Genomic DNA, 26,247 nt, shown 5'->3' with positions numbered 1-26,247 from the left:
TAAATGCTGTAACTCGTCCTGACAACTATCCAATGCCACGCACAGATGAGCTATTGGAGAAATTGGGACATGCCCAATTCATCTCTACTTTAGACTTAACCAAGGGGTACTGGCAAGTACCACTAGATGAACCCGCTAAGGAAAGGTCCGCCTTCGTCACCCAGGCAGGAGTGTATGAATTCAATGTACTCCCTTTCGGGTTGCGAAATGCACCCGCCACCTTCCAAAGACTTGTAGATGGTCTCTTAGCGGGATTGGGAGAATCTGCCGTTGCCTATCTCGATGATGTGGCCATTTTTTCTGATTCATGGACAGAACACCTGGAGCACCTGAAAAAAGTCTTCGAGCGCATCCGGCAGGCAGGACTAACTGTTAAGGCTAAAAAGTGTCAAATAGGCCAAAACAGAGTGACGTACCTGGGGCACCAGGTGGGTCAAGGAACTATAAATCCCCTACAGGCCAAAGTGGATGCTATCCAAAAGTGGCCGGTTCCAAAGTCAAAGAAACAGGTCCAATCCTTCTTAGGCTTGGCCGGATATTATAGGCGATTTGTACCACACTACAGCCAAATCGCCGCCCCGCTGACAGACCTAACCAGAAAGAAACAGCCAAATGCAGTTCAGTGGACTGATAAGTGTCAAAAGGCCTTTAACCAGCTTAAGGCAACACTCATGTCTGACCCTGTGCTAAGGGCCCCAGACTTTGACGAACCGTTCCTAGTAACCACAGATGCGTCCGAGCGAGGCGTGGGAGCAGTTTTAATGCAGGAAGGACCGGATCAAGAATTCCATCCTGTCGTGTTTCTCAGCAAGAAACTGTCTGAGAGGGAAAGCCACTGGTCCATCAGCGAAAAGGAATGCTACGCCATTGTGTACGCGCTGGAAAAGCTACGCCCATATGTTTGGGGACGGCGGTTCCAACTACAAACAGACCATGCTGCGCTACAGTGGCTTCATACCGCCAAGGGAAATAACAAAAAACTTCTTCGGTGGAGTTTAGCTCTCCAAGATTTTGATTTTGAAATACAACACATTTCGGGAGCTTCTAACAAAGTGGCTGATGCACTCTCCCGGGAAAGTTTCCCAGAGTTAACTGGTTAACAATTGTTTTTGGAATGAAACATATTGTTAGTTTTTATATAATCAGTAGTATGTCTAAAGGTACGTGTGTCTTATTAACTCTGTTTTCTCCTAGAGCTCCAGGAAAGAAATCACAGCCAGTGTGGAACCAAACGTCCAACACTAACTGTGATTTGGGGGGCGTGTCATAACTATAAAAGGAAGGGTAACAGCTCTCTGTGTACAGTACTAAAATCCCTCCTGGTCAGAGACTCTAAAATCCTTTTACCTGTAAAGGGTTAAGAAGCTCGGGTAACCTGGCTGACACCTGACCCCAAGGACCAATAAGGGGACAAGATACTTTCAAATCTTGGGGGGGGAAAGGCTTTTGTGTGTGTCCTTTGTTTGAGGGGTTGTTCGCTCTTGGGACTGAGAGGGACCAGACATCAATCCAGGTTCTCCCCATCTTTCTAAACAAGTCTCTCTTATTTCAAAATTGTAAGTAAAAGCCAGGCAAGGCGTCTTAGATTTACTTTGTTTTCTCAACTTGTAAATGTACCTTTTACTAAAGTGCTTATCTTGTTTGCTATACTTTGAACCTAAGACAGAGGGGATTCCTCTGAGCTCTTTAAGTTTGATTACCCTGTAAAGTTATTTTCCATACTGATTTTGCAGAGATGATTTTTACCTTTTGCTTTAATTAAAAGCCTTCTTTTTAAGAACCTGATTGATTTCTCCTTGTTTTAAGATCCAAAGGGGGTTTGGATCTGTATTCACCAGGAGTTGGTGAAAGGAAGGAGGGGGGAAGGGTCAATCTCTCCTTGTTTAAGATCCAAGCAGTTTGGATCTGTATTCACCAGGGAATTGGTGAAAGGTTTCTCAAGGCTTCCCAGGGAGGGAATCAATCGAGAATGGTGGCAGCGGGACCAGAGCTAAGCTGGTAGATAAGCTTAGCAGTTTTCATGCAGGCCCCTACATTTGTACCCTAAAGTTCAAAGTAGGGATACAGCCTTGACAGGAGGTCTAGGTTAGATATTAGGAAACACTATTTCACTAGGCAGGTGGTGAAGCACTGGAATGGTTACCTAGGGAAGTGGTGGAATCTCCATCCTTAGAGGTTTATAAGGCCCAGCTTGACAAAGCCCTGGTTGGGATGATTTAGTTGGTGTTGGTCCTGCTTTGAGCAGGGATTGGACTAATGACCTCCTGAGGTCTCTTCCAACCCTAATATTCTATGATTCTATGATCTAGTGATGCCTACAATTCCAGTTCTGATCATTTCTCACAGCCAGACAGAGCCTAAGGGAGTTAGACATCCACCTGGGATTCACAAAGGAGCTTAAGCGAATATGGTGCCCAACTCCCACTGAAATTCAATGGGAGTTGGGCACCTCACTCCCGTAGACCCTGCGGGAAATCATACCCGCTGGTAGCCTGGAAAATTACAACTTGTGTGTTTTGGATGTGCTGGATCAGGCTGGCCAGATAAAACACACATGCTTTGCTTGAACCTTATATTCATCCACAGGACATATATATAGTGCGGGCACCATCCTAGCTTTATTCTAGGAATTATTTTGGAGACGTTCTCTGGCCTTTGTTATACAGGGGGACAGACTAGATTAGCACAATGGTCCTTCCTGTCATCAGAATCTATGAATCTAAGCATTGCATTCTTCCCCATCTCTTTATCCTAGTCAGTGTCCCCCAGCCCTAACGTAGAGGGACGATCTGCCTTTCTTTAAAGCCCCACAAATCACCATGATATAAAGGAACCTCCGTGGTAAGTTGTAACATCTACCAGTTCAGCAAAGTGACATTCACCCATGTGCAGAGTCAACGCATGGCCAATTAAGCCCTTGAAATAGGATTGTGATGACCTCCTGGGGTACGTCTGCGGAGACAATACACAGATACAGCCTATGAAACAGTTGCACCAAGGCAATAGGTATAGCTCTAGAAACACAGTGGGTACAAGAGTCCCACAACTTTGGGATGACGTGGTAAGAGGAAGCAGAGTTTACAGGACTTTAGCGGCATGTGGACCTTGTGTTTTACAGACATTGGTTTTCTGTTTTCAGGAATAAATTTACTTACAATTTAGCTCCTCCTTTGTCTTAATGCTTATTATTTACCACCATCATTTACAGTGTATTTATTCCTTTTTCCCATTCCCTTACCTGTGTCCCTTACCTAAGGATGGCTGGCCATGTTGCCTTCTTGTGGTAATTATATATATTTGGCTAAGAGCTTCAAAACACTGTAGGGGAGATGAAGTTTGCAGATGATATTAAACTGTTCAAGATAGTTAAGACCAAAGCAGACTGTGAAGAACTTCAAAAAGATCTCACAAAATTAAGTGATTGGGCAACAAAATGGCAAATGAAATTTAATGTGGATAAATGTAAAGTAATGCACATCGGAAAAAATAACCCCAACTATACATACAATATGATGGGGGCTAATTTAGCTACAACGAGTCAGGAAATAGATCTTGGAGTCATCGTGGATAGTTCTCTGAAGATGTCTACTCAGTGTGCAGAGGCGGTCAAAAAAGCAAACAGGATGTTAGGAATCATTAAAAAGGGGATAGAAAATAAGACTGAGAATATATTATTGCCCTTATATAAATCAATGGTACGCCCACATCTTGAATACTGCGTACAGATGTGGTCTCCTCATCTCAAAAAAGATATACTGGCACTAGAAAAGGTTCAAAAAAGGGCAACTAAAATGATTAGGGATTTGGAACGGGTCCCTTATGAGGAGAGATTAAAGAGGCTAGGACTCTTCAGCTTGGAAAAGAGGAGACTAAGGGGGGACATGATAGAGGTATATAAAATCATGAGTGAGGTAGATAAAGTGGATAAGGAAAAGTTATTTACTTATTCCCATAATACAAGAACTAGGGGTCACCAAATGAAATTAATAGGCAGCAGGTTTAAAACAAATAAAAGGAAGTTCTTCTTCACGCAGCGCACAGTCAACTTGTGGAACTCCTTACCTGAGGAGGTTGTGAAGGTTAGGACTATAACTGCATTTAAAAGAGAACTGGATAAATTCATGGTGGTTAAGTCCATTAATGGCTATTAGCCAGGATAGGTAAGGAATGGTGTCCCTAGCCTCTGTTTGTCAGAGGATGGAAATGGATGACAGGAGAGAGATCACTTGATCATTGCCTGTTAGGTTCACTCCCTCTGGGGCACCTGGCATTGGCCACTGTCGATAGACAGGATACTGGGCTAGATGGACCTTTGGTCTGACCCGGTACGGCCGTTCTTATGTTCTTATGTAAGTGATTTGCTATTTGGGTGTCTAGATCCTTAGGCTGTTCTGGAGCCTAAATTCACACCTTTTGTATTGACAGTTGCTGAGATTGGATACCTAAACCCTGTGATAATCCAAGCCCCATTGCTGTCATTCTTATGCACTACAGAGCATTGCTTAAGGACTGACCCAGCCCAGTGTTACTGGGAGCATGTTACAGAGAGTGAATTTCAGGGATCTTGTCCCAGGGGGAGCAAAACAGCATTTAAACAGTTCTCAAGAAATCAGCTTTTAGTCCATGGAGTCAGATGAGGAAAGGCTCTTTGCTCCACTTCCACAGATAACCCTACACAGCTTGAGGGGTTTCACTGCTCCAGGGAAAGTGTGCAAAAGTCACATCCATAGACACGCTGGATGTCCTGAGATGCTGCATTACAGACGTAGATAGACAAACTAGATAGCCAAATCCATACATTGGTAGGTAATCTAAGAAAACAGAAAGAGAAAATCATAGGTCGGAATGTTCTCACCACATGTATGATCCATGTTTAAAAGGCAGGTGAGTTGATTCATATTTTTATTCCTTTCTAATCTTTTTATTCTTTCAATTTCAAAGGACCAGAATCTGCCCCACTTATATAGCGGTTGGTCTCTCTGCAGTGTCCCATTGACTTCTGCCTGGATGCAGCAGTCTGCTCTTGCAGAGTCAGTTACAGCACAAGGGCCATGGCTGGCAACCCAGCTACTCTCCCTCTCGCCCAGGACAGCACTGAGACAAATTAGATCAGTTGGTGTGTGTTAGCAGTAATTTCTATTTGTGGGGTGTGTGTGTGTTAGAGGGTTGCAAGATTAGGGGCAGGGCATTCTCTGCAGAAAGCACTTAGCTTTGGAACTCACTTTGCACAGAATCTGCCTGCGTTGACATTCACGTTCTAGTGCAAGATCTCGTGGCTGGGGCCTTTGTCTGATGAGCTGATAATGGGGAAAAGATTTAGTTTATCTGTGGGGGACATTCAGGATTAAGCATAGATTTGACATTGGACAGAACATTGGCTTCATTCCCATGTCCATTTAAAATCAATGTCAAAGTAGCCAGTCGCTTCCAAGAGGGCAGGAAAGAGACTCTTATGTATGAGCAGCCTGATCTTCAAACTTGCAGGTCCTGTTGCATCAGATTTTAAAAGGAACTTAAGTGATTTACATATAAAACTCCCATCAACTCCCACCAGCATGCCTAGAGTGTGTTTTCTGGGCACATTCCTTTATTATGATTATTATTAATGTCCTTCAGTATTATATAAGGTGTATTTTTAAAAAAGAAATAGCTTTCACAACATACAAAATCTTTAAGTTTAAAAAGGAGAAAGCTGCTGACTAAAATGTATCCCTGTGAATCACCATTAAATCCTGGTTGAATGGACTCTGTAGGTTTGGGTAGTCAGGAGGTTTGTTAAACCCTTTGTAGAATTCCTGGCTTTTAGGTGTTCAAATTCACTCATTCGCCTTTGAATTTCCTTCACATTCTCACAGTGCCTAAGAGCGCTGTCTGCTGGAAGTCACTGACCATGATGTGTCTTGCAGTCCAAACATGTCCATACCCCTGCTTGTCCATAACCTTGTCCATAATCTTAGGGATCCCTCCAGGTGCTCGAATAACTGCTGGGGTTGTCTTTGTTCCAGTTTTCCATAACTGCTCCCCTTCGAATCAGAGTTCTTCAGACTTCTGCATCTTCTCTCTGTGTTTCTTTTTTATGTTTTTGTCTGCAGGCATGGCAACATCAATTAACACAGGCTTGTTTTGTCATCTTCTTTTCTACAACTTTGTCTGGCCTGTTTGACTGCACCATTCGGTCTGTGATGATGGTACTATACTACTGGCATCATGGACATATCAATGGCTGAGATCAAATTCTTAGACTTGAGTTTTGTTCTTAAAGTAATTTGTATACATCTGTAATATTCTTTCCTCAATTTTTCTTTCAATTTCTTATGTTGCAGCTGTGACAATTCCCTGATTCAAAGATATTTGTAGAAGTCATGCTGAGATATCATGGAAAGTTCCTTCATTAACTTGTATGCCATCAGATTGTACCAGTCGGGCCATCTTTACAGATGCTGACACACAGTTAGCCAAGCCAACCAGTAGCTTTATATCTTTACCAAACTGTTCCACACATATCTCTGTAGCTCCTTCTTCTGACTACTTATGGATTTTCAGATTGCCCATGTCTAACAAATTATTAATTAATTGTTGCTCTTTGCTGATGTGATAACCACAATTTATCTCAACAAGCATCCATGTCAGCAGCAGCATGGCTACCACAAACAGCACTGGTGCTAAGGAATCACCTTGAAATATTTCTTTTAATTTGGACCTCATCAATAAGAGTCCCTTCCTGATAGAGTCAAGTGCTCCAGTTAAACATAGATTGCTGCAGAAAGGAATTGATCTTTGGATGAAACTTGGACATTCACATTGTCTCAATGGTCCATTATAGTGAGATGTTCTTCTATACTTTCTGGTAGTCAAGCCACACAATTTCTATTTCTTTCTTTCTTTCTTTCTTTCTTTGATGAGCCTGTTTAGCCTCGGGTGGTTGTTTATCACTTTCATGTTTAGTGTGCTGTATTTTTGCTCAAGAGGCAGCATTCCATTGTGAGCTCACACTATCCAGATCTTCTTTGCCAGATTCATTGATAGAAATGTCCATATAGTTGGTCAATATGTCGTCAGGCTATAATTCATAGGATCACTTCAGCCTTCTTTTTTTTTTTTCCTATATGAGAAGAGTTGCCACTGTCACCCTCTATCTTGGAAATCCATCCTTCAAATATTTATTAAGTTGTTCAGGTAAACAATTATTCAGTGTTGTAATGAATTTCAGCTACAATCTATGCATCCCATCTGATCTGGTGTTTTCCAATTTTTTATTCCTTTCAGTACCTCATAATTTCTTTCTTTGATCTTTCTGTGTATTTGTCTTTGATGTGGTTTTCTACATTTTACTCTGGCATTTTAATCCCATCCACTGTCTGATTATGTTGTACTTCCTCAGATTAAAAGAATAGGAGTACTTGTGGCATCCACTAACAAATAAGCGAAAGCTTATGCTACAATAAATTTGTTAGTCTCTAAGATGCCACAAGTACTCCTATTCTTTTTGTGGATACAGACTAACAAGGCTACTATTCTGAAACCTGTCATTCCTCAGACTAGATTTCCTTCCAGTAGCACTGAAACTCTTCCACGTCATTTATTGGCTCTATTTTTTTCCTATTCTGCTTTTAATTCTCAATCAGATCAAAGAATCTCCTAATGTCTCAGGTCAAGTGACTGTTCTTCTCATACTGATAACTTGGTGGGAAATCTTTCAAGTCCATGACACTGACTGAACAGCTTCCATTTACATTGTTCCTCTACAATTTTCACATCCCTTTCATTCAGCAGATATTTCATCTCCAAGGCCATTTGCTGCTATTTCTCTTCAAATGTTTTTTCTCATATTCATCTAGTGGGCTGGTATCTCTAAGTAAAACCTTATTTGTTTCCATGGAGGTTGTTGAATATAGATTGTTTTTCAATGGTTTGCATCTTCAGATGGCTTGATGTTAAACTGATGAGCTGCTACTGTTACTGTAGTATAAATTATCTAATTCAGATGGTTAATACTTGTTGGTTTTACCCAACAATTTCCATAAGCACTTCATTAAGTGCTCTCTTTATATCATCCAGTCTTTGCTGGTCTACAAATTTCATACTTGGTAGTGCTGGTCAGTGCTCAATGTCTCTTACACTCTGAATGACCTCCATCAACAAATAATTCATATTTCCTGTACTTTCTTTAGATGGTGTTTCATTCACATTTGTTCTTGTTTTTTCTTTTCTTTTGTGGTTTCTGTTTGTCCTATTGTGATGCGATCCCCGCGGGGAGCAGCCTGGGACTGTGGGACCACTGTGCCTCCTTAACTCCCTCCAGATTGGGATGTCTCTCACAATGCCTTGCTAGTGACTAGCAGCAATCCCCTCCAGGTGCTGTGATCACTCAGCACAAGAGCATGTGGAGCCCCATACACCCAGCTAGATTGCATGAATGCTCCCAGAGCCACACATGAATCATACAAAGAAAGGCACCAGAGCCAAATCCCCTCATCTACCAGCACTGTACCTCAGAAATATACCGTTTTGCACCACTCAAGACTAGCAATGCAGATTTATTAATTGGTTCACCACTTCATCAATGGAAAGTGGACATACACCAGCCTTTGTCAAACCTGAGCAGATTTGCAACACACTTCATTCAAACTCACTGGCAAAGATAAACAGTAAAATAAATGTATTGACTATAAAAGGTAGAGTTTAATTGATAGGCAAAGTTAGTTCAGAGTTAGTTACCAAAAGAAATAAAATATAAGCACGCAGTCTAAACTCTCAACCCTATTAGACTGGGCAGCAACTAGATTAAGCAGTTTTTCTCACCCTGCTGGATATTGTAGTCCTTTATATAAAGATTTGTCTCTTAAATCTGGGCCAGTCTCCTCTGTTGAAGTCTTCAGTCTTCTTCTCAGTGTCTTTGTTGCTTGCAACATAGGTGGGGGTAGGACAAAAGGACCAGTATGTGCCCACTCTGTCTGTTTTATACCCTCAGTCCGTGTGCTTGGAAAACACAAGTCCAGGCATGTCTGGGGGCATTGCTGAGTCTCCAGGCAAGGTTGAGCAATTGCCCTGGTGTGGCCTCATGCAGGTGAGTCATTACAACGTAGCTCCCTGGACAATGGTTGATGATGGGTTGATTGATACCCCACCCGTGTGTTGGCTACTTTCCTTGCTGTTGCCTCTGGGGAGCTAATGTCTGGCTGATTCCTCAACTTACAGCATATTTTAGTGACCACCATACAACACAATTCTCATAACTTCATATGCATTAATGATATACGTATATGTATAGAGAAATGACTTTCAGCAGATCATAACCTTTCCCCTGATACCTTACAAGGCATGCTTTGTATATAAGCTCACAATTATATGAAAATGAGGAATATGGGGGTTACAGGATGCTCCCCCATGGTATAGAATGTCACACCTATATCACTTCTTTTATCAAAATGTTTGAATGTGGTTCAATATGATTAATCTCCCTTTTCAGGCTTTCAATCTCCAGTTGCATAAATAGTCCTTGTTGCAATTAAGATCTGAGTTGTCCAGTGAGTCTATGATTGGTTGTTTCTTTCTATGTGTTGTTGTTTTTCTTCTTTGAGTCTTGGAGCATTCACTTCCTCCAGCGCTTCTCTTCCAGTTTTGCTAAAATACAATCTTAGATCATTTCTTGTTTTGCCCAGTGAGTCTTTTTCACTCTTTTGTTGAAAATTATCTCTGCTTTTCTTGGATTGTTTGGTCAGTTGCATGATATTAGCCTGGAGGTACTTGCCTCCAAACAACACAGTTTGCCAGTGTGGGAGCCCGTCATACAGCTATGCTCTTCTGACACCCTCTTTATGGCATTCATAATATTTATCAATTTGTCTGTATTCTCTATACTTAGTTGGGTTGTCAGCCTATACCATGCTGGGTCACAAACCAGTAATTCTAGGCTGGGGAAATTGTTGTTTGTATTAATGATTAATTATTAATTCATTATTATTATTATTAATTTAAATCCCAGATATTTTGATATGGATGAATCCACTAAAATACTAAATACTCTTCACAAATTACCACATGTAACAGAGAAAGAGGTACTACTTATAGAATTGGCCAGATCCCCAGTGGGTATGAATCAGCCATAGTTCCATTAGAATAAAGAGGCCAGATCCCCAGCTGGAAGGGAAACAACTGTATCTCTATATGTTAGTGGGACAGATTAAAACATTATTAGGCCAGAGAGAAACAGCAAGAGAGTGGATGACTTTATAGCCTGGTGGTTGGGTACGTCACACCAGATGCAGTGTCCAGTCCCCTTTCTCCAATGCCTCTTTAGTTATTGAACCACAGTGGAACAGAGTCAACAGGAGAGACTAAGCAAGGCCTGCATCAAACTATCCCATAATCCCATCTGGGTGGGGATTTTGTGAATAATCGTGGGGCCAGATTCTGGGATTTAGGTACTTAAAGTGGCAGTTAGGGGCCTAAATCATTGTCTGTATCTGGCCCATTTTGTCACCGTAAAACATACAAAATCCAAACAGCTTATTGCTATCTCTTTCTATAAATTTTGTCTATTTAAAAATAAAATTACAGGCTAGAATACAGTTCTCTTTTAATTCATACTTCTGAACAGATGGTCTCCACAATCCATTTCAATTCACGTTTAGGATACGGGCTAATTTCATTTTCTTGTCTTACAGGTCACATTTTTCCTGAATAAATGTCAATGGAAAATAAAACCAGAGTGACTGAATTTATTCTCCTGGGACTTTCCAGTGACCCACAGATGCAGATTTTCCTCTTCCTGGTGTTTTTAGTGATTTATCTAATCACTCTGGTTGGGAACATACTGATCATGGTGGTGATAAGAGCTGATTCTCACCTTCACACCCCCATGTACTTCTTCCTCTTCCATTTATCCTTTACTGATACCTGCTATTCCTCAGTCACAGTGCCTAAAATGCTGATGAACTTCCTAGCAGAGCAGAAAACTATTTCTGTCAGTGGCTGCATTGCCCAGATGTTCTTCATCCTCTTCACAGCTGGTGCTGAAGTTTTCATTCTCTCAGTCATGGCATATGACCGCTACGCTGCCATCTGTGACCCATTGCATTATGTGAAGAAAATGAACAAAGGGATTTGTTTTCAGCTGGTGAGTGGTGCATGGACAATAGGCTTCTTTCATGCCCTTCTTAACACAGTCTTCTCATTCAATTTGTATTTTTGTGGACCCAATCAAATCAGCCATTTCAGCTGTGAGCTCCCTCGTTTATTAAAATTGTCCTGCAGTGAAACCCTCACCAATCAAGTGGTGCTTCTCACTTCTATTGTGATATTTGGATCAAGCTCCTTCCTCCTCACCCTGATCTCCTACATTCACATCATCTCCACCATCATGAGGATACGCTCTGTGGAGGGTAGGCGTAAAGTCTTCTCCACCTGCAGCTCTCACCTTATTGTGGTTGGTTTATGGTATCTGACAGGTTTTTTCCAGTACACAAAACCCAGCTCAATTTCTTCTGGGGCTCTGGATGAAATGTTCTCTGTCCAGTACACCATCTTGACCCCCATGTTAAACCCCATCATCTACAGCCTGAAAAACAAGGATGTGAAAAGGGCACTGGTGAAAATGTTGGGGAAATTGAACTTTCTCAAGTAGTGTTGATGATTTTATTTTTATTTATTTTTAAGTCAGAGAGCACAGAATTAAGGATAACTTGTGTTTGAGACATTCTCAGCTCAGGTAACTGAGCGACATGATGGGACAAAAACCTCAGCTGGGCTAAAATGGTGTGGCTCCTTGGAAGCCAGCAGGCCAGGCCCTTAATTGTACAAGAGTCACTAGAGCCTGGGGGACGGGAGCCTGGGTCACCTGCACTCGGGTTGAGTGCTCAGACCACCAAGATGTGGAGTCATTCACACATGTTGCTCTTTCATCTCTCTGCATCTTTCTTTAATGTGGCTCACTGACTTCAGGGGATCTATGGCCAATTTATACCTGCCAGGCATCTAGTCAATTCTATAAAAAGAATCTCTTCCTCTATTAATTTCTGTTCTCTTTGTTTTTGGCCTAATTTGTAGAAAACCTTATTTAATATCTGTAGTATCTTATTGGATTCTACCCTATTAAAATCTCAGGGTTTTTTTTCAATAATAATCCATGACGTCAATGGGTTTACTCCCCAGGTAGTGATATATACTCAAAGGGACTGAGACTTGCACAAGAGAATATGAGAGAGACCCAGATTAGGATATCCCATATGCCAGTGGGTTAGGGCACCCAACTGGGTGGAGAAAGATCCCTGTTTAAATCCTTTCTCCTTGTCAGGCACTTGAAGTGGGGCCCTCCCACATCCCAGGTGACTACCCTAATCACTGGGATAAAAGTTATTTGCTGTCTCCTCCTTTAAATTTGTTGTTCTTCCTCTTCCCACCCTGCACCCCATCTTCTTGTAACAAAAAAAGTAGGTGGGGTTAGTGGGTTCCCAGCTGAGAATCACAAGCGGAAGGAGGTGTGTCACTCCTGGGAATATGGGGAGTGAATTCTTTGACACCTGCGGGGTTAAGAACACACCCCACTCCTCTGTATATAGTTTCCTAGCCAATGGATATATCATCATGTTAGAACATAAGAACCAATGAAAGACCATCCCAGGTGTAGTAGGAAGAAGGCCTGAAACATGTGCCCTTGTCTGAGAGGCCTGGTATGAGACCTGAGGCCTAGGCTAAAGTAGTGGCCAAAACTTTGCTGATATAAAGCAAAGTTAAGTTGTGAGCAAGAGGCAGGCCCTGCTCACATAATCTGGCAAGAGCAGGGCTGATATTGCAGAAACATACATCCCTAAGAAGTGATAGGCACAAAACACATGCAAACACACTCCAGAAGGGTGGTACCAGAACACCTCAGTACCAACACATTCCCCAAAGATAACAGGAACACACTGACCCACCCTAAAGATAAGTTCAGGATGACAGCATGATGGATAGAGATGTTTTGATTGAACCAACAGGTACAAGGTAATGGGGGGTGGTTAGCTATGTTAGAGGATGGCACTTAACTAGGTCAGAGGGCAGTAACTAATCACTTCAGAGAGGTAATATGAAACTTGTTTGTATCTGTGTATAAAGTTGCATCTCAGAGGCAGTGTTTTTGTCTGGCCAAGGGGAAAATGGAAAGTTCCGCCATTCACTGAGCCAGTCCATTGTCACAGACATACATGTGTTAGTGTACCTGTAACCATTGAGCCCGGGCATTAACACCGTGCCTCATTGGCAATTAACCCGACCAAGTTCCTTCGCTACGAACCAAATCTGGATTTATTGTGCAGCTTGATCAGAGCCTGCTGTATGGGCTATTTAGCCAGAGTCAGTGCAGCACGCAGAGAGAACACACACGCAGCCAAACATCTGATGACACTGGTGACCCATGACTGCTGATCTGTAAGTAAGCGAGCTGCCCTCTGTGGGAATTGAGATCTAACATGGCAGAAAACTATGTGTTAGGGAATCCCCTGAACCCCTTCCTGAAAATCCCACAGAGTTTAATAAGGTATGGGCATGCTGGGTTGCTAGCAAAAGAGGTCCATATGAATTTTAAAAATGTAGTGGGGAAGAAACATGGAATGGAATCTGTAAGGCTAGGGCAGAGACTATGGACTTAAAAAATAAGAGAAAGAAATGTAAAACATTGCAAATGGTTAAAACAACACACCACACAATTAGTGGGGCAAGTAACGGAAACAAAGTAAGAGTTACAAGAAGCAGGAAAATCCACACAGCCCTGGAATGCTCCTGCTCCCCTTGCAGGCCAGCAAGCAGGCCAGAGACAGCAAGCACAGGAACAGAATACAACATTGGAAACAGCTGTAAGGAACCTACAAAAAATACCTTCCCCTGTTATAAATATTTGTGGTCAACAGCAGGCTTCAGGTAGCTACCCTGTGCCTGAAGAATGGGGACAGAAATGGAAAACGGTGGCTCTAGAAAAATTAAAAGATGAAACAGGGTCTACTGCATTGCAACCACCACCATATGATAAAAGCCAGGTTCTGGTTAAACTTAAACTGAGGCCTAGACTGGTGCCTGTCAGAACGGGAGAAGTAAGTGCACAGGAGGGAGAAGTAGCAAACAATACTTTTCCTGGATTGGTAAATCAAGTGAAGGAAAAAATGAAACAGTTCACAGAGCACATTAGTACACAGGAGCTGTGACTCAATCGCAGGGGAGTGATAGGGTGACCAGACAGCAAGTGTGAAAAATCGGGACAGGGGTGGGGGGTAATAGGAGCATATGTAAGAAAAAGCCCTGTATGTCGGGACTGTCCCTATAGAATCGGGACATCTGGTCACTCTAGGGAGTGAATAAAAATGAATTTCAGAGTGAAAAAACAAAAGTAAGCGGGTTAACACCTAGACTTGATGCATTAACACATGGAGTTGCCCAAAAACAGTTAACTGCAGCATGTAAGAGAACTCCCACAATCTATTTGGCATGAACACAAAAGCAACAGACAGTGGAGGAACAAATTCAGGTTTTGCCAGAGCCAGGATAAAAACCAAGGGTGCAGGTTCCCAACTGCTCTAACACACAGAGCAACACTCCTCATTCATGGTGAAAAATATAACTTTCTTTCTCAAATATTTTTACATACCAGTTAAGTTTTCCTGTATATCCTTTCACAGTTTGCTAGAATTAATCTCTCTTGGCTCAGGTCTCGCTATCTCCCTAGGTTGCTCTTCACCCCTCCCTTCCCCTGCCTCGCCTCACTTCCACTCTCTCTCTCTCTCTCTCTCTCTCTCTCTCTGTTTTAAAAGTTAAAAGTTATAGTTTTTACAGAAACCTTCAAAAGATAAAGCAATTGAAAATAGAACAAAACAACAATCAAACAAAGAAAAAACAAGGTAAAAATTTACTTTAAGTAAATCCAGTAAATTAATCATTTTAACCCTTCAGGAATGCAGCAGCTGAAATTACTCCTAACTTTCTTAAAGCTATGGTTGCCAAACAACAGAAATGCAGACTCTGCTTCTAATCCTAACCACTGACTAATATTTGAAACATGGCCTTCCTTATTACCACATAGCAGAGATTTAAAATATACTTAATTAAAGTAATGGAAAATGCCTTAAGTTACTGAATTAATATAACAAATCTGAGAAATAATAATATAAATTTTATCAATTTTTATTAAAAGTTTTAAATAACAAGGTAATAACTTGCTTATTTAAATTTTTAACCCTTTTTATTTTTTAATTTTTGTTTGCCTTATTTTGTATAGTTATAAATTGAATTCTGGCACCATTTGTTTTTATTTATAAGTTTGTACTGTATGTCATGTGTGACACTATACTCAATATTCTTTATGAAAATATGCTTGTGGTAGGAATATGACATAACTAAGATATGCTTTATGCAATATAACTCTTGTGTGGTATCATTGGAAAGGTTATGATTTACTGAATACGATTATCCTGTTTGTATGCATGAATCATTTCTGTATCTGAAATTAGGAATATTGACTATATATCTATATTTCAACTATGTTACTTTGGGTGATGCCCCTGCTAACACTTCAGGTACAACAATGGAAAAGCCAGACAGTGCTGATGGTCCATCAGCACTGACAATGAATTCTGAAAGAGCTTAGTCTTCCTGTGGATGTGTGGGTCAACCTGTGAAGAATGGCAAAAGGGGCCTTGCATAGGCATGTGACCATGTCACCTGATACTGGAACCCATCTTGAATTCTGTACTTTTCCAGGAGAAGCTAGGGCGGGAGGGTCAAACTAGGAAACAAAGGACTCCCGCCTTACGCAAATCCTAGTTAAGGGTGGGGAGTGAGGTAATCCAGGTCCTCAGTTCTCCCCTACTACCCCACCAAAGATGATTACTAGAAACAACTAAGACTGAACTGGGGGAAAGAACTTGGCCCAGGCTGGAAGGGTGTCTGGCCTGTGAAGAAGATTATTGGAATCACATTTAGGGTGAGATCTCACATGTAATCAGTTTCTTTAGTGTATTAAGCTAAATTTGCATGTTCTGTTTTATTTTCTTAGTAATCTGCCTTGTTCTGTCTGCTACCTCCTTAACTACTTAAAATATACCTGTTATAGTTAATACATTTTTTTCTGGTTTATAATATAACCCAGTTTATGTGATTTCTAACTGGGGGGGACAAAAAACTGTGCATACTCTCTTCCACATTGAGGGAAGAGGAAAATTTCATATAATTTTGGGTTTGTACTCCGGGGAGGGGTGGACATCTGGGTGCTGTGGCAAGCCCCTTAAGCTGAACCTTCCCAGAGTGGATCTCTGTCTCTCTGCGCAGCTGGGTGTGGTCCTGCCTGTGTGCTTGGCTGGAGAGCCTAGACCAGCAAGGTCAGGAAAAAGGGGGCCCAGGCTGGCAGAAGAGTCTGACTCAGTGGTGTCCCAGCACCGCAGGTGACATCCCAGGGGGCCCAACCTGTGACATCATGTATGTCCTGTGTTGCTGTACAACATTTACAATGTGCATAAACTTGCTCAACTTTTTAACCAACAAGCAGGTAAAAATCAATAAACGAATGACAGCAAACAAGATGCAGGCAAGGAAAAAACAAATTGGTAAAGAAATCATTAAGTTATACAGTAACTACAAAATAGGTAAACAAATTCCTTATTAGTACCGGTCATAATTTGGATCAATGACATTGCATCCTAACTGAGGCACATGTTATTCAAAATAATCTTATTCAGTGTCTGGGGACCAATACTAAATCCTGACACAGCAATATTTCAGAAATTGTTTACTGTCCATTCAGTAAGTTATCTGGAAGACAGCAACTGAAAGAAACAACTGGATCTACATCAGCTACTAGTGTGTCACAGAGCAATGCACCCAAAGGAACAGAGAAGCTAGACATTCCTGCTTCCTGCCCAGTGAAGTTTACCAGAGGGTAACAACCAGCAGTGAGGGTAACCTGTAACATGAATGGACAGTACTGTGTAGTAACTAACTACAAGAGAATTTATATATAAAGGTCACTACTCCAAATTTCTGTTTTAATTCTCATATACATAGCACTATGACACTATGGAACACACTGCAATAATGCCTGTATAATGCCTATCCCAGTATTTCAAAACACGAATAATGATACAGGTGATAACTGTAATTGCCCTAATAAAAGCGTGTTGCTATCTGCGGCGCTAAAGTAAAAGGGCCAGACTACAACACCATATTGGAAAAACATTGTTATGCTTGAATATAGGGCGGTCTCTTATGTACACATACATACTATACATACATACCCATTGTGGCAAAACTCCGACCTTGTCCCTGTGGGTACTTCCAGGTGGTTTATGCTACCCTCAGAGGCTCACTGTGACCTCCAAGTAGCCCTTCTCTCTCTAGGGCCAGGGTTACTGAGCCCTTTTCATCATAAGCCAGCAAGGAAGTTGGTGAGAGCACTCCCACAGCTCTGTTGTCCCTATGGGCTTGTTCAAGAACAGTTTAGCCTCCTGTCCTGACAGGGACCTGTCTTCCCCTCCCAGGGGGTGTTTCTGTAGTGGCGGGTTGGGGGGAACCTGGACCCGCCCTCCACTCCAGGTTCCGGCCCAGGGATCCTAGTGGCAGCAGCTGTTGGCAGCCGACCTTTCACCGCCAGAGCTACTACACTTCCCTGGGCCACTTCTCCACAGCTCTCCCACTTCTCTCTCTTAACGCCTTCTGTCAAGGCTGTATCCCCATTTTGAACTTTAGGGTACAAATGTAGGGGCCTGCATGAAAACTTCTAAGCTTATCTACCAGCTTAGCTCTGGTCCGCTGCCACCATCTCAAGAATTCCCTCCCTGGGAAGCCTTGAGAAACCTTCACCAATTCCCTGGTGAATACAGATTCACACTCCTTGGATCTTAAAACAAGGAGAAATTGACCCTTCCCCCCTCCTTCCTTTCACCAACTCCTGGTGAATACAGATCCAAACCCCCTTGGATCTTAAAACAAAGAGAAATCAAAATAAATCTAAGACGCCTTGCCTGGCTTTTTACTTACAAGTTTGAAATAGGAGAGACTTGTTTAGAAAGATGGGGAGAACCTGGATTGATGTCTGGTCCCTCTCAGTCCCAAGAGCAAACAACCCCTTAAACAAAGGACACACACAAAAGCCTTCCCCCCCCCAAGATTTGAAAGTATCTTGTCCCCTTATTGGTCCTTGGGGTCAGGTGTCAGCCAGGTTACCCGAGCTTCTTAACCCTTTGCAGGTAAAAGGATTTGGAGTCTCTGGCTAGGAGGGATTTTACAGTACAGCTGTTACCCTTCCCTTTATAGTTATGACACCTTCTTCACCCTTAACTTAGGGCTCCCTTTCCAGTGGCTTGAAGGTGTCTTTATTACCCAGCCCTTCAGCTGCCCTCCCTCTCCTCTGGCTCCCTTTTCCTCTCCCCAGCCTGACCAGAGTAGGCCCTTTTATAGTATCAGAGGGGCGTTAATTAGAATAAGGTGTTCACAGTATCTTAACAGCCTCACCATCCCCTGGTGAACCTAGTTTAAAGCCCTCCTCACTAGGTTAGCAGGCCTGCCTGTGAAGATGCTCTTCCCTCTCTTTGTTAGGTGGATCACATCTCTTCCTAGCAATCCTTCTTCCTGGAACAACATCCCATGGTCGAAGAATTCAAAGCCCTCTCTCCAACACCATCTGTGTAACCATGAATTCACCTCCACAATTCGACGGTCCCTACCTGGGCCTTTTCTTTCAACAGGGAGGATGGATGAGAACATGACTTGCTCCTCAAACTCCTTTATCCTTCTTCCCAGAACCACGTAGTCTGCAGTAATCCACTCAAGGTAATTCTTGGCAGTATCATTGGTGCTCATGTGGAGAAGTAGGAAGGGGTACCGGTCCGAGGGCTTGCTCAGTCTTGCTCAGTCTCAGCAAACACTAGCTCCAGGCAAGCAGCACACTTCTCGAGTCTCCCGGTCTGGTCGACAGATCGATGACTGCATCCCCCTTAGGAAGGAGTCCCCGACCACCACCATCCATCTCCTCCTCTTGGGAGTGGTGGTTATGGTGATCATGGAACCCCCATCCCTAGGACAATGCATCCCATGCATCGGGACCCAATGGGGTCTCCTTCTGATACTTTCCCTCAGAGGGCTCTTCCAAATCCTTACACAGCTTCGACCTTTCTGGGTCTGACCTTGGAGCATTCAGCATCCTTTTCCACACCGAGCGCTTCCCACAGTGAGTCCACCCAGCCAGGGCTCCTGGGAAAGCCAGAGGGCCCTTCACCCCAACTCCACAGTCAGACGTGACTCTCAGCCAGCCGGTAAAACAGAAGGCTTATTAGTTGAAAGAAACACAGTGCAGAACACAACTCGTTAGGACAGAAATCAGTGACTTTCAGCCAAGTCCATCTTGGGGGGAAGGGAGTCCAGAGCCAGGGCTCTGATCCTCCCCTGAGCCCCAAGCCAGCTGAGACTCGCTTCCAGCTGCCTGGCCCCTGCCTGCCCATTGCTCCTCCTCCAGCCTTTGTCTCACTTCCCAGGCCAAGAGTCACCTAGTAGTATCCCCCTCCTGGGTTTCAGGTTATGAAGGGGTGGCCATAGCATCCATGCAGGCAGCTGGAGAAGCCCCTGCAAAAGTCACCCCCCCTTATTCCCACCACCTAGACACTGGTGCAATACACAGGGAAACTGAGGCACACACAGCATTCATGCAAAACTGTAAGACTCACATAGGCTTATATACAACATAGCAAGGTAAAATACCTACTTTGTCATATCTCTCCCCCCTTCGAGACCGAACTGAGTGGGGTCACTTTAGCCAGTGACCTAGGAAAGTTCAGGCCACCCTCTCCGGGACAAAGCCTTAGCTATAACATTTGCACTCCCCTTAACGTGGACCACCTCCATGTCATAATCCTGGAAGGACAGACTCCACCTCAGGAACTCGGCATTGGCCCCTCTCATCTGGTGCAGCCACGGCAGGGCGAGTGGTCCAGATACACAGTGAAGCGCCGCCCAAATAGATCTGGCCACAGCTTTTTAAGAGCCCACTCCATGGCCAGGCACTCTTTCTCTATGGCTGCATAGCCCTGATCCCAGGGCAGCAGCTTCCTGCTTAGATACATGATGTGGTGTTTCTCCCCCTTTGCATTGGCCTGCCTTGGCACCGTGCCAAGCCCTGTGTGTGGGGCATCAGTGAACACCACAAAGGTCTTGTCAAAGTCTGGGTTTCCCAGCACCAGGCCCTTGACCAGATCCTCCTTCAGTGTGCAGAGAGCCCTCTGGCACTGCCCAGTCCAGACCAGCTTGTCTGGCTCACCCTTCTTGTATAGCTCAGTGATGGGAGCTGACACAGAGTTAAAGTTGGGCACAAACCTCCATTTGTGCCCTGACATCACAATAAAGGCCTGGGTCTGTTTCTTAGTCTGGGGAGCAGGCCGGTCTCTGATCGCGCCCACCTTGGCCAGCTCTGGCTTTAGGCAGCCGCTCCCCACCTTGTGGCCCAGGTACAACCTCTGCCATCCCCACTTCGCACGTCCCAGCTTTTACAGTCAGCCCTGGATCCTTGAGGTGGCTCAGCCCCCTCTCCACCTGGGACACATGGTCCTCCCAGGTCTGGCTAATGGCACAAATATTATCAGTGTACGCTAGGGTAAATTTCTCCATCCCCCTCAGTAACTGATCCACCAGCCGCTGGCAGGTGACCGGCAGCTCCTTGAGGCCGAAGGGTAGGACTAGGGACTTGTACAGCCCCAAAGGGGTGACAAAGCAGGTTTCAACCTGGCATCTGGATGCAAAGGCACCTGCCAGTAGCCTTTGGTGAAATCCCTCATCATGAGGTACCGAGTCCCCCACAACTTGTCTAGGATCTCATCAGCAGGGCCGGCTCCAGGCACCAGCCCAGCAAGCAGGTGCTTGGGGCGGCCAAGGGGAAGGGGCGGCACCTCGGGCTCTTCAGCAGCAATTCGGCAGCGGGTCCCTCGGTCCCTGTCGGAGGGAAGGACCTGCCGCCGAATTGCCGCCGAAGAAGAAAGTGGTGCGGTGGAGCTGCCGCCGATCGCGGCTTTTTTTTTTTCCCCGCTGCTTGGGGCGGCTGAAAACCTGGAGCCGGCCCTGCTCATCAGGCCTTGGTATGGGCAGGCACCAGACATGGTGATGGCATTGAGCTTCTGACACACCACACAGAACTGGCTCGACCCATCTTTCCTGGGAACCAGCACCACGGGAGAGGCCCCCAGGACTGGTGGATGGCTGGATCACCCCTAAGCCAGTATGTCTCTGACCTCTCCCTCCAAGGCCTGTGCTGTGTTCCCTGTTACTCTGAATGGGGAACACCTAATGGGAGGGCTGGCTCCTATCTCCACCCAGTGGACAGCTCGGTTAGTGAGCCCAGGCCGGTTGGAAAACGTGTTGGTATGAATGCAGCATCTCTCTGATCTCTGCCTGTTGGGAAGGGGTTAATTGGTCAGAGAGGGGGGCTGATTCCACAAAGGGGCTGGCTCCAGTCTCAGGGAAGAGACCCACCAGGAGATCTTCCCCCTTCTCCCACTGGCCACACACGGCCAGTACCAGCCTCTCCCTGTCACAGTACGGTTTCATCATGTTGACCTGGTCCCCTCGGTGGCTGTGAGCCCGGTTGAGCTGTTCCACCACATCATTCTCCTCATTCAGCTGCTTGATGACCGTGAAGGGCCCGTCCCAGGCAACTTGCAGCTTATTCTTCCTCACCAGGATGAGAACCCTTAACTTGGCCCCGGTGCCATAGGCTGAGCGGTCGTACCAGACCTTCTGTCTCCCTTGGGCCCTAGCTAGGTTCTCCCTGACCGGACCCATGAGCTCAGCGAGCTTTTCCCGGAAAGTCAGTACATACTCCACCACTGATTCTCCATTGGGAGAGGCCTTCCCCTCACATCCGTCCCTCACCCAGTCCAGGACCACCTTCTGAAAAGGCTCATCTAGGACAGGTCGGTGTCCCAAGGCTGCGTTACCCTTGTCCTGGGCCATTTGCACCTGTGGACAAGGCAGCCCTGATTGACAGTTGTCCCACCCTGGCTGTGCTTCCCCACACTCAGCTGGGGTCTCCGATCCCCCTGGGATCAGTTTTGCCTCTGCTGTCCCAGTGAGGGCAGGCAGGGAGCCTGCTGCTTGGTTCACAGCATCAGAGCCAGGGTGAGCCACTCCCCCATTTGCAGGGGGGTGGGGAGCATCTCTCTGTCCCACTCAGCTCCAGGGTTCTCGTTACAGAGAGACAGGTATCCTGAGTTTAGCATTTTCACTGACCACTTCAGTCTCAGCCAATTGGTTCCCTGGATTCAAATTCAAATCCTTGGCTGTTACAGGAGCAGGGCCTGGATCCTGTCCCAACAGGACTTCACAACCAATATCTTGAAGAACCCCAACTACCAGCCAGCCTGACCCCTTCTGTGTCTGCACAGGGATCTGGGCCATAGGCAGGGCAAGGAGCTTCATCCCTGGGACCTACACCAAGGTCACACAGCCCCTCATCATCTGGTGAGGCTGCACCACCCAGGGCCTGACAACAGTTCTCTCTGTCCCAGGATCTCGCCACCCCAAGAATGTCTCCCCATTGACCACCACCTTCATTATAGTGATATGTCTCTCCTGCTGCTGATGTGCTGCTGATTTATACAATATGAACAGCTTCAACAGGAAAGCCTGAGAAAGTTGTGCCCTAAATTACCTTATAGACCAAAGATTAAAGCAATTTCCTGAGAGCTGGGAGACCTATCTACACATCTCTGCTCCACAGAAAGCAGAGGTGGGAAGTTAGTGAGTTTCTCCAACATCCGAGTAGCCCAGCCAATAGGTTAAATGTATTCAGTGTGGGTGCTAGGGTTCCATATCGTGGGTTGTCAATTTAGACTCCACACACACACACACCTTGCATGCAGATATTTGGTGAATGGGCATCAAATTTGCAAATAATATAGGATCAACCAAAACTGCTTTTTTTTTTCAAAAGAAGTATTTGTCTGAAAAGTTTTGCCAAATTCTGCACACTATAACTCCACCTTTGTCTCATCACCTACTTTTTTCCTGCCACCTCATGCAGTCTAGTTGTTCCTTTCACATTATGGTTAGCATCTTCAAAGGAGTGTTTGGGAGATAAAATGATTTGCTATGTGGGTGTCTAACTACTAGGGTGCTTTAAAAATCCAAGCCTAAATACGTGTCTTTTTTATTGACTGTCACTGAGATTGGCTACCTAAATCCATTAGGCTCCTTTTCTAATCCAAGCTTCTGTCCTCTCATTCTTATGCATGGTAAATCGCTGCTGAAGGACTGACCCAGCACGGTGTTACTTGTAGCTTGTTCCAGAGGGTGAACTTCAGGGATCTTGTCCCAGGTGGAATTGGACAGCATTTAAACAGCTCTCAAGAATCAGCTCTTAGTCTAGGAGTCAGATGAGGAAAAGCTCTTTGCTCCACTCACAGGGATAACCCTACCTCCCTTGTCAGATTTAAGTGTTTGGAATAAAGAAAAGTTGATATCCTAAGATGCTGTATTGCAGAGGCAGACAGACAAATCAGCAAGTAGGGAGATAAATAGACTAAGACAACAGAAAGATAAAAGCACAGGTCAGAGTGATCTCACCATTTTTATGATCCACATTTAAAAGGCAGGTGAGTTGATTCATATTTTTATTCCTTTTTAACCTTTTTTTATCCTTTCCATGCCAAAGGACCAGATTCTGTTCCCCCGTATCCAGGGGTGGGTCTCTCTACTGAGTCCGATTGATTTCTGCCCACATGCATCAGTCTGCTCACACAGAGACAAGCTGGGTGAGGTAATATTTTTTTATTGCACCAGCTTCTGTTGGTGAGAGAGACAAGTTTTTGAGCCACACAGAGCTCTTCCCTCTCACCCACAAAAGTTGGTCCAATAAAAGATATTATCTCACTCACCTTGAGTCTTGAATCTCCTAGGACCGAGACAGCTACAACAACACTGCATGTTCACACAGAGTGAGTTGCCACCCAAGAGCTGTGGTTGAGAACTCGGCTATTACTTCAATCACCCATCTCTCTCTCTCTCTCTCACTCTCTCTCTCTTTCTGAGATACCACTGAGACAGTTCTGGTCCCCCATGTTTAAGAAGGATCAATTTAAACTGGAACAGGTACAGAGAAGGGCTACTAGGATGATCCGAGGAATGGAAAACCTGTCTTATGAAAGGAGACTCAGAGAGCTTGGCTTGTTTAGCTCTCTATAAATATATCAGAGGGATAAATACCAGGGAAGGAGAGGAATTATTTAAGCTCAGTACTAATATGGACACAAGAACAAATGGATATAAACTGGCCATCAGGAGGTTTAAACTTGAAATTAGACAAAGGTTTCTAACCATCAGAGGAGTGAAGTTCTGGAACAGCCTTCCAAGGGGAGTAGTGGGGGCAAAAGACATATCTGGCTTCAAGACTAAGCTTGCTAAATTTATGGAGGCGATGGGATAACCTAATTTTGGTAATTATTTGATATTTGACTATTAGCAGTAAATATGCCCAAGAGCCTGTGATGGGATGTTAGATGGGGTGGGATCTGAGTTACTACAGAGAATTCTTTCCTGAGTGTCTGGCTGGTGAGTCTTTCCCACATGCTCAGGGTTTAGCTGATCGCCATATTTGGGGTGGGAAGGAATTTTCCTCCAGGGCAGATTGGCAGAGGCCCTGGGGGTTTTTCGCCTTCCTCTGCAGCGTGGGGCACGGGTCACTTGCTGGAGGATTCTCTGCACCCTGAAGTCTTCAAACTATGATTTTAGGACTTAAATAGCTCAGACATAGGTTAGGGGTTTATTATAGGAGTGGGTGGGTGAGATTCTGTGGCCTTCGTTGTGCAGGAGGTCAGACTAGATAATCATAATTTTCCCTTCTGACCTTAAAGTCTAAAGTCTATGACAAATTGAGATCATTTGCTTAGTGTTACCTGGTGTTTCTTTTTCTGTGTGTTTTATGGGCATGCAGAGGTTAGGGGTATGGCATTCTCTGGAGAAGCCTCTTAACTATATTAAGAATATAAGAATGGCCATACCAGGTCCAATAAATGGTCCATCTAGCCCACTATCCTGCCTTCCAATATTGACCGGTGTCAGATGCTTCAGAAGGAGTGAACAGAATAGAGCAATTTATCAAGTGATCCATCCCCTGCTGTCCAGTTCCAGCTTCTAGCAGTCAGATGTTTAGGGATATCCAGAGAGTGGGGATGAGTCCCTGACAATCTTGGCTAGTAGCCATTGATACATTTATCCTCTATGAACTCAATTCTATTTTGAACCCAGTTATACTTTTGGCCTTCACAATATCCCCTGGCAATGAGTTCCACAGCTTGACTGTGTGTTGTGTGAAGAAGTACTTCCTTATATTTCTTCAACATCTTTCTCAGTGATTGGGATGATAGGATTAATTGCACCCTCAGCAAGTTTGCAGATGACACTTAGCTCGGGGGAGAGGTAGATACGCTGGAGGGTAGGGATAGGGTCCAGAGTGACCTAGACAAACTGGAGGATTGGGCCAAAAGAAATCTGATGAGGTTCAACAAGGACAAGTGCAGAGTCCTGCACTTAGGAAGGAAAAATCCCATGCACAGGCTGGGGACCGACTGGCTAAGCAGCAGTTCTGCAGAAAAGGACCTGGGAATTACAGTGGACAAGAAGCTGGATATGAGTCAGCAGTGTGCCCTTGTTGCCAAGAAGGGTAATGGCATATTGGGCTGGATTAGTAGGAACATTGCCAGCAGATCTAGGGAAGTGATTATTCCCCTCTATTCGGCACTGGTGAGGCCACACCTGGAGTATTGCGTCCAGTTTTGGTCCCACCACTACAGAAGGGATGTGGACAAATTGGAGAGAGTCCAGCAGAGGGCAATGAAAATGATTAGGGGGCTTGGGCACATGGCTTATGACTGGGGTTATTTAGTCTTCAGAAGAGAAGAGTGAAGGGGGATTTGATAGCAGCCTTCAACTACCTGAAGGGAGGTTCCAAAGAGGATGGAGATAGGCTGTTCTCAGTGGTGGCAGATGACAGAACAAGAAGCAATGGTCTCAAGTTGCAGTGGGGAAGTTCTAGGTTGAATATTAGGAAACATATTTCACTAGGAGGGTGGTGAAGCACTGGAATGGGTTACCTAGGGAGGTGGTGGAATCTCCATCCTTAGAGGTTTTTAAGGCCCGGCTTGACAAAGCCTTGGCTGGAATGATTTAGTGGGTGTTGGTCCTGCTTTGAGCAGGGGAATGGACTAGATAACCTCCTGAGGTCTCTTCCAACCCTAATATTCTATGATT

The 26,247-nt window shown here is 44.5% G+C and overlaps 2 protein-coding genes across 2 annotated transcripts in view; both read left to right on the top strand.

Annotated features, from left to right (window-relative positions):
- Positions 1–26,247, top strand: part of LOC135886051 (cytosolic phospholipase A2 gamma-like) — a 979,292-nt gene that overhangs the window by 692,346 nt on the left and 260,699 nt on the right.
- Positions 10,688–11,626, top strand: LOC135885993 (olfactory receptor 8S1-like). The gene has a single exon (XM_065413887.1). The coding sequence runs from the start codon at positions 10,688–10,690 to the stop codon at positions 11,624–11,626; it is 939 nt and encodes a 312-aa protein (XP_065269959.1).

This window comes from Emys orbicularis, chromosome 12, assembly GCF_028017835.1.
Source record: "Emys orbicularis isolate rEmyOrb1 chromosome 12, rEmyOrb1.hap1, whole genome shotgun sequence".
Lineage (NCBI taxonomy): Eukaryota > Metazoa > Chordata > Testudines > Emydidae > Emys > Emys orbicularis.
Note: the sequence above shows the minus strand (reverse complement) of the source record. Positions and strands in the feature narration are given on the sequence as shown.

What these genes read in the sequence shown, in the direction of transcription:
- LOC135885993 (XM_065413887.1), top strand. Translation starts at nt 10,688, where the DNA reads ATGTCAATGGAAAATAAAACCAGAGTGACTGAATTTATTCTCCTGGGA.